We start from the raw sequence: 13643 nt of genomic DNA, 5'->3' as shown, positions 1-13643 counted from the left end.
ATTATAGGTAGTTTTGATGTTACACAAGGCATGACTTGACTTGAATACATTGACTTCAGTCCAACATTTTTTATTTAAAATGAAACTTTGTACACAGGACTGAAAGTCAGAAGTTTTTATACCAAGAAGAAATGCAGCAGGGAGTTGATGTAAAATGTCCTGTGAGTGCTGCTGAGGTGGTGAGAAGGCTTTGTGCTGGTTGCTTGTAGGAGGTTAAATTCCAACAGAAGCAAGATGTGTAACACTATCCTAGAGACGTAAGCATGCTCAGCTTTCTAATGCCATGTTAGACCTACAGGTATTTTTGGAATAATGTTTCAATTACTAATTTAACTGTCATTAGCAATTGTGTGTTAACTGGAGGGTGAAATTGGTTTTATCCTGTGATTCTTGCACATGTTTTAATTTTTGGGGAATGCTGTTGCTGTGTTCAGGACTGAGGTTATCGGGAAGGTGGGCACATCATCAGTGACTGAAGTAGATGCATGCTCTTTGGGAGAAAAGAGCTGTCAGTGCTCTTTTAAAATCAGCCAACCTCTTCTGATGTCTAAACCCAAAAATGTGATACATCCAGGAGCATCAAGTGGATGTGCAATCATTTCCTTTTGAGGAAAAAGAGAGAAAAGCTATTCCTGCAGCTCAATATAGAGCTAAAACAGATAGAAACAGACAGAGAACATGTTAACTAGATACTGAATCTTAAAATACTTAAAGAGTTATGTCATGGAAGAAAGGAGTCAACAATAAATATTTCATTTAAATAGATATTTTTTTGTTTTGTGTTACTGGGTGGTATTTTGGTATTTTACCAAAATACTGTGTATTTTGGAAGGAAGAGCTTGCAATGCTCTCATGAGCACCACGATATGCACAGCAGCAGCAGCAGGTGCTGCATTAATTCAGTGGCTGCTGGTCTTGGCTCCCTGTTTTCCTCCTTTCAGTGGTGCAATTGTGGAGTCGTGTGCTGCAGTCAGAAATGGTGTGTTGCACTCCATGTGCCTCAGATTTAAAGATGAAAAACAAAACTGAGAACTGGATTTGGTTTATAATTGTAAATGGGGTTCCATTCCTCGTGGTGAGGGTGTCATGCAAACAGAAGAAGGAAATGGCAAAGTCTAAGGATTGCCATGACCTATCCTATGTCTGTTAAAAGTTCTGTTCCCAGATATAGGATGCTTTCTTACAGCCAGGGTTTAAGAATGGTTTTTTACAGCCATTGCTTTTTTCAGCAAGCAGCACCATGAGATGGAAAACAAAAATGAGGAAGAATTTAGCAATGACTTGGAGAATCCATTTTCAAAGCAAAACTCGTAGATCCTAGATTTAAAAGCTATTTCTTATAGCATACTGTAATTAATATTCTAAGGACTCTTTCAAGTTTGATTAAAACTAGTTTGACCATTTAAATGGGAATTAAAGTAATAAGGTGTTTTTGAGTGTGGAATGTTAGACAAATAAAATGTAATTATAGATCCCCATAAATAACCTTCTCTAGTGAGAGTTCCCTAGTTAAATACCCAAATGTCTTATTCAGAATGTGAATGTGGCTCTCCATGACTATTTTAAGAAATGACAGGTAAATTTACTATTTATACAAACAGTAACCGAGAATTTTTGCTATTGAAGAAAACATGTAAATTAGGATCATATGATAATTTCTTTTTTTAATATAGAAAGCATGAGTTCCAGCTCTCTTCATGTTCCCCAGATTGTCTGTTCTTTGTTCAGGAAGAGGCTAGAAAAATATAAGCTATAGGTGTTAAGCTTGCTTCCCTTTTCCAGTGTGAAATCCCTCCAGGAATGAGGTCTTCCCACCACTGCTCCTCAGTAGGACTGTAGTGAGGAGGAGTATCATGTTTTCATTGCTTGCTAGCATTTGACTGTTACATTTTTAATGTAGTCTTTGGAGGCACCCAAAGGAGGAACTGTTCCTGGGTCCACAAGCCGAGCATATTTGTGGTGTTGAGATCCATGGTAGGGATTGCACTGGAGGGATAGAATTCAAGCAAAACACGATTTAAAAGGAAATCATCCCATCATCTAGGCTTTTATCACCCTGTGTGTTTTTGTAATTATACATGGTGGTGGTGGCTTAGGTATTTGAGGGAGGCAAAAAGTGGCTGGCCATAATTGGAATAATATGTGTGGAATCTCACCTCTCCCTCAGTGTTGTGTGTCCCGGGACCTGAACAGCTTCAAAGATGTGGGTAAAAGAACCACCTCTGAAATTTGCATCATTACCCTCTTAGAAACTTGATTCTAGGATACAGGTTAGAAAACTGGCTAGTACAAAATATTTATTAAACTGGCTGCTGAGGAGACATGCACAAACCCCAAAATGATGCGGCAATTTAGAAAGAAGGAGACGGCATGTGCTTAAATGGCTTTGCTTAGCTTTCAGGTTATTTGAATCCTGCAAGCTGTTTCTACAAGAGGTGTTCTTGTAAGGTTAATTTCAATCTTTGCAAAGCAGGTGTTTACAGCAGAGTTTCCTCTTCCAACCATGTGCCTAACAATAGTGTGATTAAGATCTCACTCTGGGGCAGGCTGACTTTTGGCTGCATGTGTGTGCCTGCACGAGCATGTCTGCAAGCTGCTTTTATTATCCAACAAAGAGAACATATGCAATTAATCTGAATATAGGAGAAATGCTCTGAATGGGTCTTGAATCTGTAAGAAGACTGGTAGGCAGAATGGAGCAGATGAGGCAAATAAATAGAAATTGATGGCAGCATTTTTAATTTAGGCAATCAGAACATCAGATGAACTGAATGCAAAGCTGAGCAATACATCCACTGCACTGTAAAAAGAATATATTTTATGCTGCTTCTTTTTTGCTCAGTTTTTAATATGACTTGGTTTTGTTATACACAATGCAAAACAGCCTTGGATTTGCTGCCAGGGATGAAACTGAACGTGCTGGAAGTTATATCTGCACTGCTGGGCAAAGTAGGATTGTGTTGGATCAGTGAAAAAAGCCCAAACGTGGCAAAACACTGCAATTCTGCTTTGAAAGCAGCAATGGGAAAATAACGAAGAAAACTAACACAAAAATGTTTCAGTTGCAGACAATTGGTAAGGAGAACAGGGGTGCTGTTATCTCTCTCCCTGTTAGGTGGTCTAACAAAAGACTTTATCTCTGCCTGCAAAGCCCAGCCTTGACTGGGGCGGGGAGGGAATTTTTGCACAGCAGAGCATTTCTTCCATGCTGCTCATTGTCTCAGGAAGCAAGAATGGCCTGTGTTTTCAGCTTGTGTGCTCTGCAAGATGGCTCTATAGCTGTAGAGGCCACTTGTGCACTGTGGAAATGAGGTGCATTATATTTGGGAACCTGCTCCCACAGAGTGACTGCAGCACACAGGTCAGTACTTCATTCAAGTGCCTCTCATGGAGTGACACACACAGACTGCATGAGGCAGTGATGTCACACACTTGTTCCCACAGAGCCTCCTACAGCAAAGGGAGCGCTGCTGTCTGAGCACAGTCAGGCTGAGCAGGGGTTCTTCAGTCACTGCTCTGCTCCCAGGCTCTCCATGCATAGGGCCCTCCAGGTCGGGGGGATGCAAGTCCAGAGTCTCCAACAGTGGCTTTCAAAGTAACCCATAAAATCTTCATCACTCTTTGATCAAATAATGGACAAATTTTACTTTTATTCAGGAATTCTGCCTAGCTAGCCACCTTTTTTACACACAGAGTGCAAGGATGGATTACGTGTGTGAAGTGCTTGTGGTTTCAGGCTGATGATCTATGAATTGATAATTCTGTCAATACCTTTACGTCTTATGAAACTGCTGACTATCACTCTTCGTCTGTTCTTGGAAAATTTTTTTCCTAATTGATTAATTAATACACACCTCTGACCACAATCACATAAATCTTAGCAGTATCTCAGGTGCAAATTTAAATTTGCTCTCAAAAAAATTGTCATGTGATTGCTAACTTTTCTGATAACTTGCTGTATCAGTAGCAGTTATGCTTCTCAAATGAAGCAGTTTTTCATGTAAAAGTTCTTAAATAGACAGAGGTAATTTTATATCAGCCTGCAGTGTGCTCAAATGATTATAATTCTGATAACTGAAGCCTAATACAAACAATAATAATTTAGGTATATTAATAACAAATGGCTCATATTAAAAATCATGCTTTCCGTTTTTGTGTTGTGTATATGTCCTTGACAAATTTAAAGTAATGCAAAAATTGAAATTACTTTTTTAAAAAGAAATTTGCTTTAAACATATTCTGGTGCCCACCAGAGAAAACTAAAACTGAAATCTGGCTGAGAATTAAGCGCTTAAACTTGGCAGTATTACTTTGTAGGATTCCTTTATTGTCTGAATTTTAAAGGAAAACACATAGGTCCCAAAATTGGAATTGTCTTCTTTTAAGATTACACTTAGGATATCAGGTGAGCATAATTTCTGTGTTTTAAGCATTCACTGTTCTTTTACTCTATACCCTTTTTCTAAGTCTTGAGATTCCCAATGCTTTGGAAGAAGAAAAGGAGATGCAGTAATTACAAAACTGTGCACGTGTTGAGTGGGGGATTAAAAATTATCAGTGGTCTGTGAAGAAAATAGCATGAGTGGCAGGCTGAGATGTTCCCAGTTGGTAATTGTGTCTCACAGCACAAACCACACAAAATTGTGTGGTGCTAAAGAACAACCAAATCATACTTTTTTGTGTGCACCTCATGTCCGAGCACCTTGCTGCTCTGGGGTCTGTGCAGGTGTGCAGGTGATGCTCACAGCCCCACAGGTGCAAATTTCCACAATGTGCTCTGCCTCTCCTGGCACAGCTTTGTGCCAGCCCAGCATCTCCTCAGAAGGGGGAGATGGCCAAGGGTGTGTTTCCTTCTGCCTCCCTCACACCAGCCTGCCTGACTGTGGGAGAGCTGGTTCCCATCAACGCTCTGAAGCATAAGTGACATAGAACAAGAGGATAGGATAGGGTAGGGTAAGGAAGGGAAAAAAGAAAAAAGAAAAAAGGAAAAAGAAAAAGAAAAAGAAAAGAAAAGAAAAGAAAAGAAAAGAAAAGAAAAGAAAAGAAAAGAAAAGAAAAGAAAAGAAAAGAAAAGAAAAGAAAAGAAAAGAAAAGAAAAGAAAAGAAAAGAAAAGAAAAGAAAAGAAAAGAAAAGAAAAGAGAAAAGAGAAAAGAAAAGAAGTCACTGATTCTGAGATTTGAAGAGGCTTGAACTTGAACCACACCTAGCATTTCTGTTCTATTAATTCCAAGTAAAAATAGACTAAATGAAAGATGAGGGAAGATAATGGAGAAAGAACAGAAAAACATGGCTTTGTTGCTAAAAGGCAAAGCTAGCAAGTCTAATTCTGTCTAAGGTTATGCTGACAGATATTTTCTAACATTAACCTCGAAAACTGATTGACCTGGCGAGGATAGAAATGTCTCTTGAGTGTGTGTAAATGTAATGGGGAGCATGAAGTTCTATTGTGTATTTTGAGAAGCAGTAAGTTTTGGGTGTTTTTCTTTCATAAAAATTTCAGAAAATCTTTCAAAACCAGCATTTGCATACCCCTCGTTTCTTTCAGTTCCCATATGCATCCCTTAATTAAAACTTTTTGCCCTTTTTATTTAATGAAGGTGTAGGGTGAATCACTGGGGTACAGAGATGCAATGGTTTCTTCAAGATCTTTCCATTTCTTTTCAGCACCTGGGGAATGGGGCCGTTTCTGGGATGGGTATTTCATTTGGTTTGGAGTGTTGAAACTCTGCCTTGCTAGGGACGTGCATTTTTGTCTGCAGGCAGTGTGAGATAACTCATGCCTGGGAACAGGCTTGTGCAAGGGCTACTTTGGCCTGAGCCACCTCACGTGCCTGCCCTGCGCTGGAGGCAGTGGAATTTCAGAAGGCACCCATTGTCTTCCTGAACTGGTTTTTCTGGCAATGGGCTGAACTCCTGATGATGCTTTGCACGCAGTCAAACAGGAGCTTTGGAAGTTCAGCTTTGGCAATCAGACTGAGGTAACCTCAGGTGCAATCTGCGAGTCTGGCCTTTCCTGTTGCCCTGCTTCAGTGCTGTGAGGGAGGGTGATAGCAAACCCGGTCTTGTAATAGTCAGACTCTTTAATGTTGTGTGAAAGCCTCTGCTGAAAGAAATGTTTAGGAGTTTATAAACACATGAAACTAATTGGGTAGACAAACCTTTACTGACAAAAGAGATAGTAAGAGTCTAACTCTAGGGACTTTTTCAATATAGAAGAACAATTTGAAGTATAAAACTTCCAAATAATAATTCTTTCAGCAAACAGTGCAAGTGTGTGCTGCCCATGTTCCAGGGACTCATGTCTATGAGTCTTCGGATGGAGAATTTGAATTGTTCCATGAGTTCTTCCTCCTCTTGCATTATGGTCTTATGGACATTGAATCTCTGAGTCCTGATTATCACAAATGTGGAAATTTCAAAGTGCTTAACATTCTCCAGGTGACCTGTACACCCAAAATGTTTTAATCTAAATAATCCACCTCAGAGATTATTTCTATTGTACAATAAGAAAGGTAACAATGCAAGTTCTCTGGTTCTGTTCCTGCTTCCTGCAGGAGAATGGAAACTTCAGGGTGTACAAAATGTGTAACAGCTTCTAGAAACCGAAGAAATCCTTGCTCCTCTTGCAAGAAGTAGCTCTTCCACAGTCAGACACAGTGATTTTTGGATTGGTTTCTCTTTCCATAAGAGCAATACAAAGTATATTGACCAGCCTGAGAAGGAGACAAAGTCTATTATAGCCTCCAAGTGTTATATTTTCCCTCACTATTCTGAAGTACTGCTCTGCAGAGTTGTTCACCAAAGTTCCCCGAAAATTACTGCTAAATTGCAACTTGTTATATAAAATCGGCTTCTGGGCTCTCTCTCTAGAGTCTTTTCTTTCCAGCAGTAAGAAGGCACAGCCATCAAATGCTGTGCCTTTTTATAGTAAGGGTGGTCATTTTCAAGAATCAAAATTTTCAAGGATCTTCATTTGGGCCATGCTTGCTGCAGAGGGCATTATTTTCAGCTGGCAGCTGCTCAAGCTAGCTCAAACCTGTACCTGTCAGTGAAAGTGAAAATAACTGAAGACCTACTGGGGTTCAGCCTCTAAATAGTGGTCAATAGTTGTAGGCAAACTTTGGTCCTGGGTCCCTCATTCACGTGGTGAATGCTGTGATTATGGGGTTAAGGAGGGGCATAGGTAAAGAAAGAGACTGAGCAGTGAAAGCAGGACCCCAGTCTCACTGGGACAGAGGGTGCATCCCCTTTATTTTTTTCCATAATTTAGTCCCTTGGTGGGGGTGGGAAAGATGTCTGTACTCTTTTTAAGTGTTAGCATATAGGTGATAACACAGAGTGGATTTAACACTGTATGAATTTGCATCTCAATGACTTTTTGCACTTTGCTTCACTCGGGAGACATTTCACTGACATCCACTTTCATTTAGTACCAGGCGGGATTATCCCCGCAGCAATATCCAGCACAATCAAGGAGATGCTTAGGTGTTGTGGTTCACATGCTGGTCTTCTTGCAGGTACAGATGGTTGTAATTTTAAAATACATTTTAAGGCTTGCTTTGTGTCTGCCACACCTTTAGAGTCTGCGCTGGATGGTTCAGAGCTGTGCTTCAGGCTGGGACAGGGACAAGACCAGAATCTGTGTGAAGTGGAGCATATGGGGCTGTTTCTAAAAAAAGGTTGTAGGGAAGCCCACATGTGTTATCAGCAGGAGGAATGTTTTTAAATCAGATCTGGGGGAAAAGGGACTTTGTAGCATTGCTACCTGGGTGATGACCCCAGTGATTGCTCTGCTTTTGCATCATTGCCTGGCTCAGATGTTATCACAATGATCTAGGCAGCTTTTTAACAGGGAGATATGAGATTCAGCATCCCAAAGAGTGAATTTATTCCATTAAAGTAGTTGAAACTCTGCTGGAAGATGACAGTCAATTAGTAAGTGTAAATATTTGCTAATATACCATAATGGTAGTCTCTGAGCCTCTTCCCCATCTCCTGCTCCAGTACCTTGGGATAGCTGGCTCTGATGCCAGTTGAGACACAGAGATTTCACGGTGTACCTCCAAGCAATGACAGTGCATGTTTCGTTTCTTAGTTTGGGAGCACATTTCTTGTATGCATACTTCTCTACTTTTTAAAGGTTCTTTGGCATATACATTCTGTATCCAACTACATCCAAGGTCAAAAGATTGTTGTGGAAAGAAATATAAATTGTGGTGTGTTACTACTATCAATGAAATAGCAAAATCTTGAAAAATACAGAAGACACAACAAATAAAATTAGGCTCACTGTACCTGGGCTTTGCTGGATAACAAAGGCTTAATTAGAGATTACAAATTGGGATACATGTTTGGTTTCAATGTACATCTCCAATCCGACTGACTTGCAAAAGCCCTCCCAAAGTATTTGGCTGTAACTGCACATAAACAGTAATCAGGGCAATATTTATGGAGTAATCTAGAAGGCTATATGTTTGTCAGATAATGAACTAATGTCCACAGCCTGCCCTAAATACCTAAAAACCTGATAACTCTGTCATGAAGGTAGAGATTAGATTGCTCAACTGTGACTCTGTGGAAGTTAATCCCTTTATTGCAGTTCCTGTAAAATTTCAGACAATAAAGCAGTGTTTCAGTAACATCACATTACCATTTTGCAGGGCTTTGTGATAACCTTTCAACAGTATTTGCAAATTGTTACTCTTTTTGAAGGCTGAAGTCAGAAAGATCTCTGCTGACCATAATATCTCAGTTTTGCCCAAGATGTGTGGATATTTGGCTGTTGGGCTCTGCCTGGGGCTTGCATCTGTGGTAGCAGATAATATACTGAGAGGCAGGTACTTCTTAGTTGTATGTAATATTACTTTATATTCAGCCTGCTATGAGCAATCATATGGATTTTTACTGATTTGTATTCACAGTTTTAGCAAGTGTGTGAAAAAAACCCCAGCCTATAATTATATCTACCTGTGCAAAATGGAAAATTAAAATGATTCATCTCCCTTGAAGAAGTTCTTACATTAAACATTTGTTTGACAGTTCTTTGAAAAAAGTCACCGTCTCCTATTTTCAAATAGTAGAAAACACAGAAATATTTTTCTTAACCTTTCATTAATCATGAATTAAATATTTCCTTTAATACTAAAAGTGTAATTTTTTCTCTATTCATAGAGGTTTTTCTTTTCAATATAACAATATCTGTGTCTCCTGTTTTCATAGACAAAGTTTGCTTTGAAGTACAGTGAAAGATTTTGTGTATTCTTAGTTAAGACTCCCACATAAAGGCTATATAAATACTGATATGGTTATACACATGGTCAACTTCTTTTAAATAACTGAGCAGTTATTGCTTGTCATGCTTGAAAGCTGGGAGCAGAGGCTACAGATATGGCCCTTTCCTCTCCCATTTTTTTATGCGTCATGTCACATGCCGCGTGCAAGCTTTTGGTCAGAAGTCTGTATTTGTTTCTTTTGTCTAATGGAGTGGTCTTGCTGTGCTTCAGGCTCTGTGTCTCCCATCCTGCTGAGTTGGGAGTGCAGGGCTTTGGGCAGGCAATCCCTGTGGAAGCTGCAGAGCTGGGTGGGACTCTGTGTGTGGGGGCTGTTCCTGCTTCTGAGGCAGCCAGGTGTGGGTGCCCACATCCCTGTGGGTGAGGGAAGCACATGCTCCTGGCCCCTGGTACCTTCAGCTCTCTGCAAAGGCCAATGTCCAAGGGAAACTGGCCGTGAGGGTAACAGGCTGTGAGGTGTAGGGAGGAGATGCAGTTGCCTGCATCAACCTTCTCACTGACTCCAGGCTTCCTTTGATTTCTCGAACTTTAATAAAAAGGTGGTTCAGAGCCTTTGCTAAAGTGATGGTGGACTTTGTGTTAACCAGGGGTGGATGCCATGATTGACAGCTAAATTTAGTTAATTCCCAGCCTGAATATAAATATGTCTTTTTTCTACTTCCACTCTTTCTCAAGCCACAGAGGATTGTGGTTGTATGTTAGCCCTCCAGTGTCCTGCTACTTCTTGTTATTCTGACCCCTTCCTCCTTGCTGAACTGTAACCAGGGTTAGAGGTGTTTGCAGGGCTGTTTGTAGGGGGTGTGTCAGAAGGCGTTTGCTCACTGAAATTCTGCAGGGCTGGGCAGGATGAAAACTCAGTGGCAGTGGTGCTCTGCAGCACCAGTACATTCAGCTGGCAACATCTTACCCAACCTCACGTGGTCTCCTTTTCAGGAAGGAACCAGAATCAATTTTTCCTCTGCACTCTGTTGATTCTCTCAGTGGTGAGTACTGGGCTTTGTGTAATCAAACCATTTCTCTTTTCTGTTACAGAGCTCCAACATGGGAGGCAAACTGAGCAAGAAGAAGAAGGGATACAGTGTCAATGATGAAAAAGCTAAAGACAAAGACAAGAAGGCTGAAGGAGCAGCAACTGAGGAAGAGGAGACTCCAAAGGAGGCTGAGGATGCCCAGAAAACCACAGAGACCACAGAAGTGAAGGAGAACAACAAGGAGGAGAAGGGAGAAAAGGATACTCAGGTCACTGCCAATAAGACGGAAGAAAAAGAAGGAGAGAAGGAGAAAACAGTGACCCAGGAAGAAACCCAGAAAACAGAACCTGAGAAGTCAGAGGCCGTTGTCGATGCAAAAGTAGAGCCACAGAAGAACACCGAGCAGGCACCCAAGCAAGAGGAGCCGACTGCTGCCTCTGCTCCTGCTGCCAGTAGCGAAGCGCCCAAACCCTCTGAGCCTAGCGCTGATGCAAAAGCTTCCCAGCCTTCAGAAGCCACAGCTCCCAGTAAAGCAGATGACAAGAGCAAAGAGGAAGGGGAAGCCAAAAAGACTGAGGCTCCCGCAACGCCTGCAGCCCAAGAAACTAAAAGTGAAGTGGCCCCAGCTTCAGACTCAAAACCTAGCAGCAACGAGGCTGCGCCCTCTTCCAAGGAGCCCGCGGCAACAGCAGCACCTAGTTCCACTGCTAAGGCCTCGGACCCTGCAGCCCCTCCAGAGGAAGCGAAACCTTCTGAAGTTCCAGCCACTAATTCGGATCAAACCATAGCAGTGCAAGATTAAATTGGACAGCCTGTTGAAACAACCACTTAAAACAACCTGTGTCTTTTTTTTATTTTTTCAGCTATACTAACTCGTTTCAGATCTGAAATAGCAAAGATGTATTGCCCAGAAAAGAAGGAGAAAAAAAAAAAAAACAAAAGAGAAAAAGTGAAAAGGATGTCCCATCAAGTTGGGAGGGAGGGAGGGGGGAGAATCCAAATAGTATTTTTGTGGGGAAATATCTAATATACTTTCTGCCAACTTGACACAAGTCCTGGATTAAAATAAATAAATAAATAAATGGATGTCTGAAAGTACAGCACATCTTTTGTATCTGAACTGCTGTAAATGCACTCCACCAGTGTATCAAAATCTTCTTTTTGTTCTGTAATGGGGTTTGGGAGTGATGCGTTTGATTCTGCCCACTAGGTTTGTGCCAAGGCAATCAGATCTTTATGAAAGCAGTATTTTATGTGTTTTTTTTTTTTATTTACAGCCTTTCTTATTTTGATATTTTTTTTATGCAGTGGATGAATGCCAACTTTCAGACAAAACCCACTTAGCTGTCCACATATTTCTCAATGCCAATCCTCCAATTCTTCCTCTCCAAATATTTTTTGGGAGTAAAAAGCATTCTCATCCTACTTAGCCTACCTAGATTTCTCATGACGAGTTAATGCATGTCCGTGGTTGGGTGCACCTGTAGTTCTGTTTATTGGTCAGTGGAAATGAAAAAGTCTGCGTTCATTGCAGTTCCAGTTTCTCTTCCATTCTGTGTCACAGACACCAACACACACTCATTGGAAAACAAATGAAAAAACAAAATGTACAATGGATGCATTGAAATTATATGTAATTGTATAAATGGTGCAACAGTAATAAAAGTTAAATAATTTAAAAAATATAAAAGTGTAAAGACTGATTAAATCTTCACTTTCACCTCTTGAGAACTAGGCAAAGGAGGTTCTTACACCTAGAGAAGAAGTATTATGTCTGGGGCTGTTTACTTTCCTATAAACAGTCACTCTCCCACAGCCACAAGTGTTAGGTGAGGTTGGAAGAAGTGGTCAATGGACAGCACATCTCATAAATGTTTTATCCCAGTCAAAATAGAAAAGGCTTCTGCCTGCCTTAATATGTGAAAAAGCTCTCTTGCTATTTTGAAGAGCCACAGGCATGCTGACTGAGTTTTAATTGGGACTAAGACAGTGGATTTGATAAACTGATCTTTTATAATGAGGCAATTAAATTTAATCCTAGTCCTATTAAAGTATTTCTAGTGCCGATACACTTTGTTCTTTTCCTCATTACTATTGCGTAGGGGATAAACTGCTGCCACAAAAAGCCAGTCCTGTGTATTTCAAATGTGGATGAGCTTGTGTAGCTGAGTAGAGTTTAGCCCAGCATAAACATTTTTCACTACTTTTGCCTACTTGCTTCATTATTATTCAACAGAACAGCTGAGTAATTGCACTTTCTGCTGAGTGGTGTCATTGGTGGATATGGACAATGATTTCAGGGCAGAGCCCAGGATTCACAAAACCAGTTAAAGCAGCATATTTGGCCTGCCTAATAGTAAAGTTTTAGGTAGAGCAGAAGTTCTGAAAGAAGTGGGCAGTGGTAAACAGAAACACAGCTGGTACACATACCAAAGGGATGAGCAGGCTTGTATTTAGTAAATAAGGAAAATGGAGTTTTAAAATGGTATAAATTATTTCAAATACTTTCTCTCCATGCAGCGAGGATGATTCACTCTACAGACTTGCATAATGCTAATCCTATTTTTTTTTTCAGAAATACAAACTTCCCATACCACGCTGGCAATGTTGTTATGCAGCTGTGCCCCTGGGAGAAGCTTACTGGAACAGGCAGGAATAGTTCAGTTTGGTTTAGATCAGGTCATTCACCTCCATGAATTCTTGCACCACCATGAAGCTTTTGCATCCTTAATGTGATGGTGAATGCAGTCTCTGCTTTAATTCTTTGAGGTAATTAAAAATTCCCCTGTGCTCCCCAGCTGTATCCAAACCCAGCAGCCTCTGCAGCTGTGGACAGCAAAGTCTCACCACACGTGCTCTTGCTCTCACAACTTGCTTGCTGATGGCACTTCTGTCCCAACAAGGTCAATACTCCAAAGAAATGTTGGAAATCTTCACATATTCACATGGCTGGAAATCAATAGCATATGGTCAAAGAAATATGCACTTGTGTTTGGGAAATTGAGAGTCAGCACAGCCAAAGATCAGTGCACTTCAAACTCTTCAGTACTCTCAACAAATAAAAAAGGAAAATTGCTGTATGAAGTTTTAAATATTTGTATTAATAGAGAGGCCTGCAAAATTGGCTTTTTTGCATAGTTGCTAAATTTCTTAGTGTACAGCTGATGGTTAAAAGGCATTCTGGCCCAGGCCACTTCTCTAAAATGCTGTTATTCTATACCTACATACACAAGGAAAGAAAGAACCTCTGTTCAAAGAGCTTATGAACTAAACATATATGGCTAATAGAAATGTGATGCATATTGCTTGCCTGAAGAGCCATGAGAAGAGGTGAGAGCCTGGAGGCTTGCTTTTCTTCAGTCCAGATTATATTTTTTCTGC

At 40.5% G+C, this 13643-nt stretch overlaps 1 protein-coding gene across 2 annotated transcripts in view; it reads left to right on the top strand.

The window, feature by feature from the left end:
* BASP1 (brain abundant membrane attached signal protein 1) overlaps window positions 1-11952 on the top strand; it is a 51306-nt gene extending 39354 nt beyond the window's left edge. For both annotated transcript variants that reach the window (XM_063162520.1, XM_063162530.1), the window contains exon 2: window positions 10324-11952. In XM_063162520.1, the coding sequence (XP_063018590.1) occupies window positions 10333-11064 (732 nt within the window). In that variant the 5' untranslated portion in view covers window positions 10324-10332 and the 3' untranslated portion in view covers window positions 11065-11952. The remainder of the gene's footprint in view (window positions 1-10323) is intronic.
* The last annotated feature ends 1691 nt before the right edge of the window (window positions 11953-13643 follow it).

This window comes from Melospiza melodia, chromosome 1 (assembly GCF_035770615.1).
Source record: "Melospiza melodia melodia isolate bMelMel2 chromosome 1, bMelMel2.pri, whole genome shotgun sequence".
Taxonomy (NCBI): domain Eukaryota; kingdom Metazoa; phylum Chordata; class Aves; order Passeriformes; family Passerellidae; genus Melospiza; species Melospiza melodia.
This window is presented reverse-complemented; position numbering and strand designations above follow the sequence as displayed.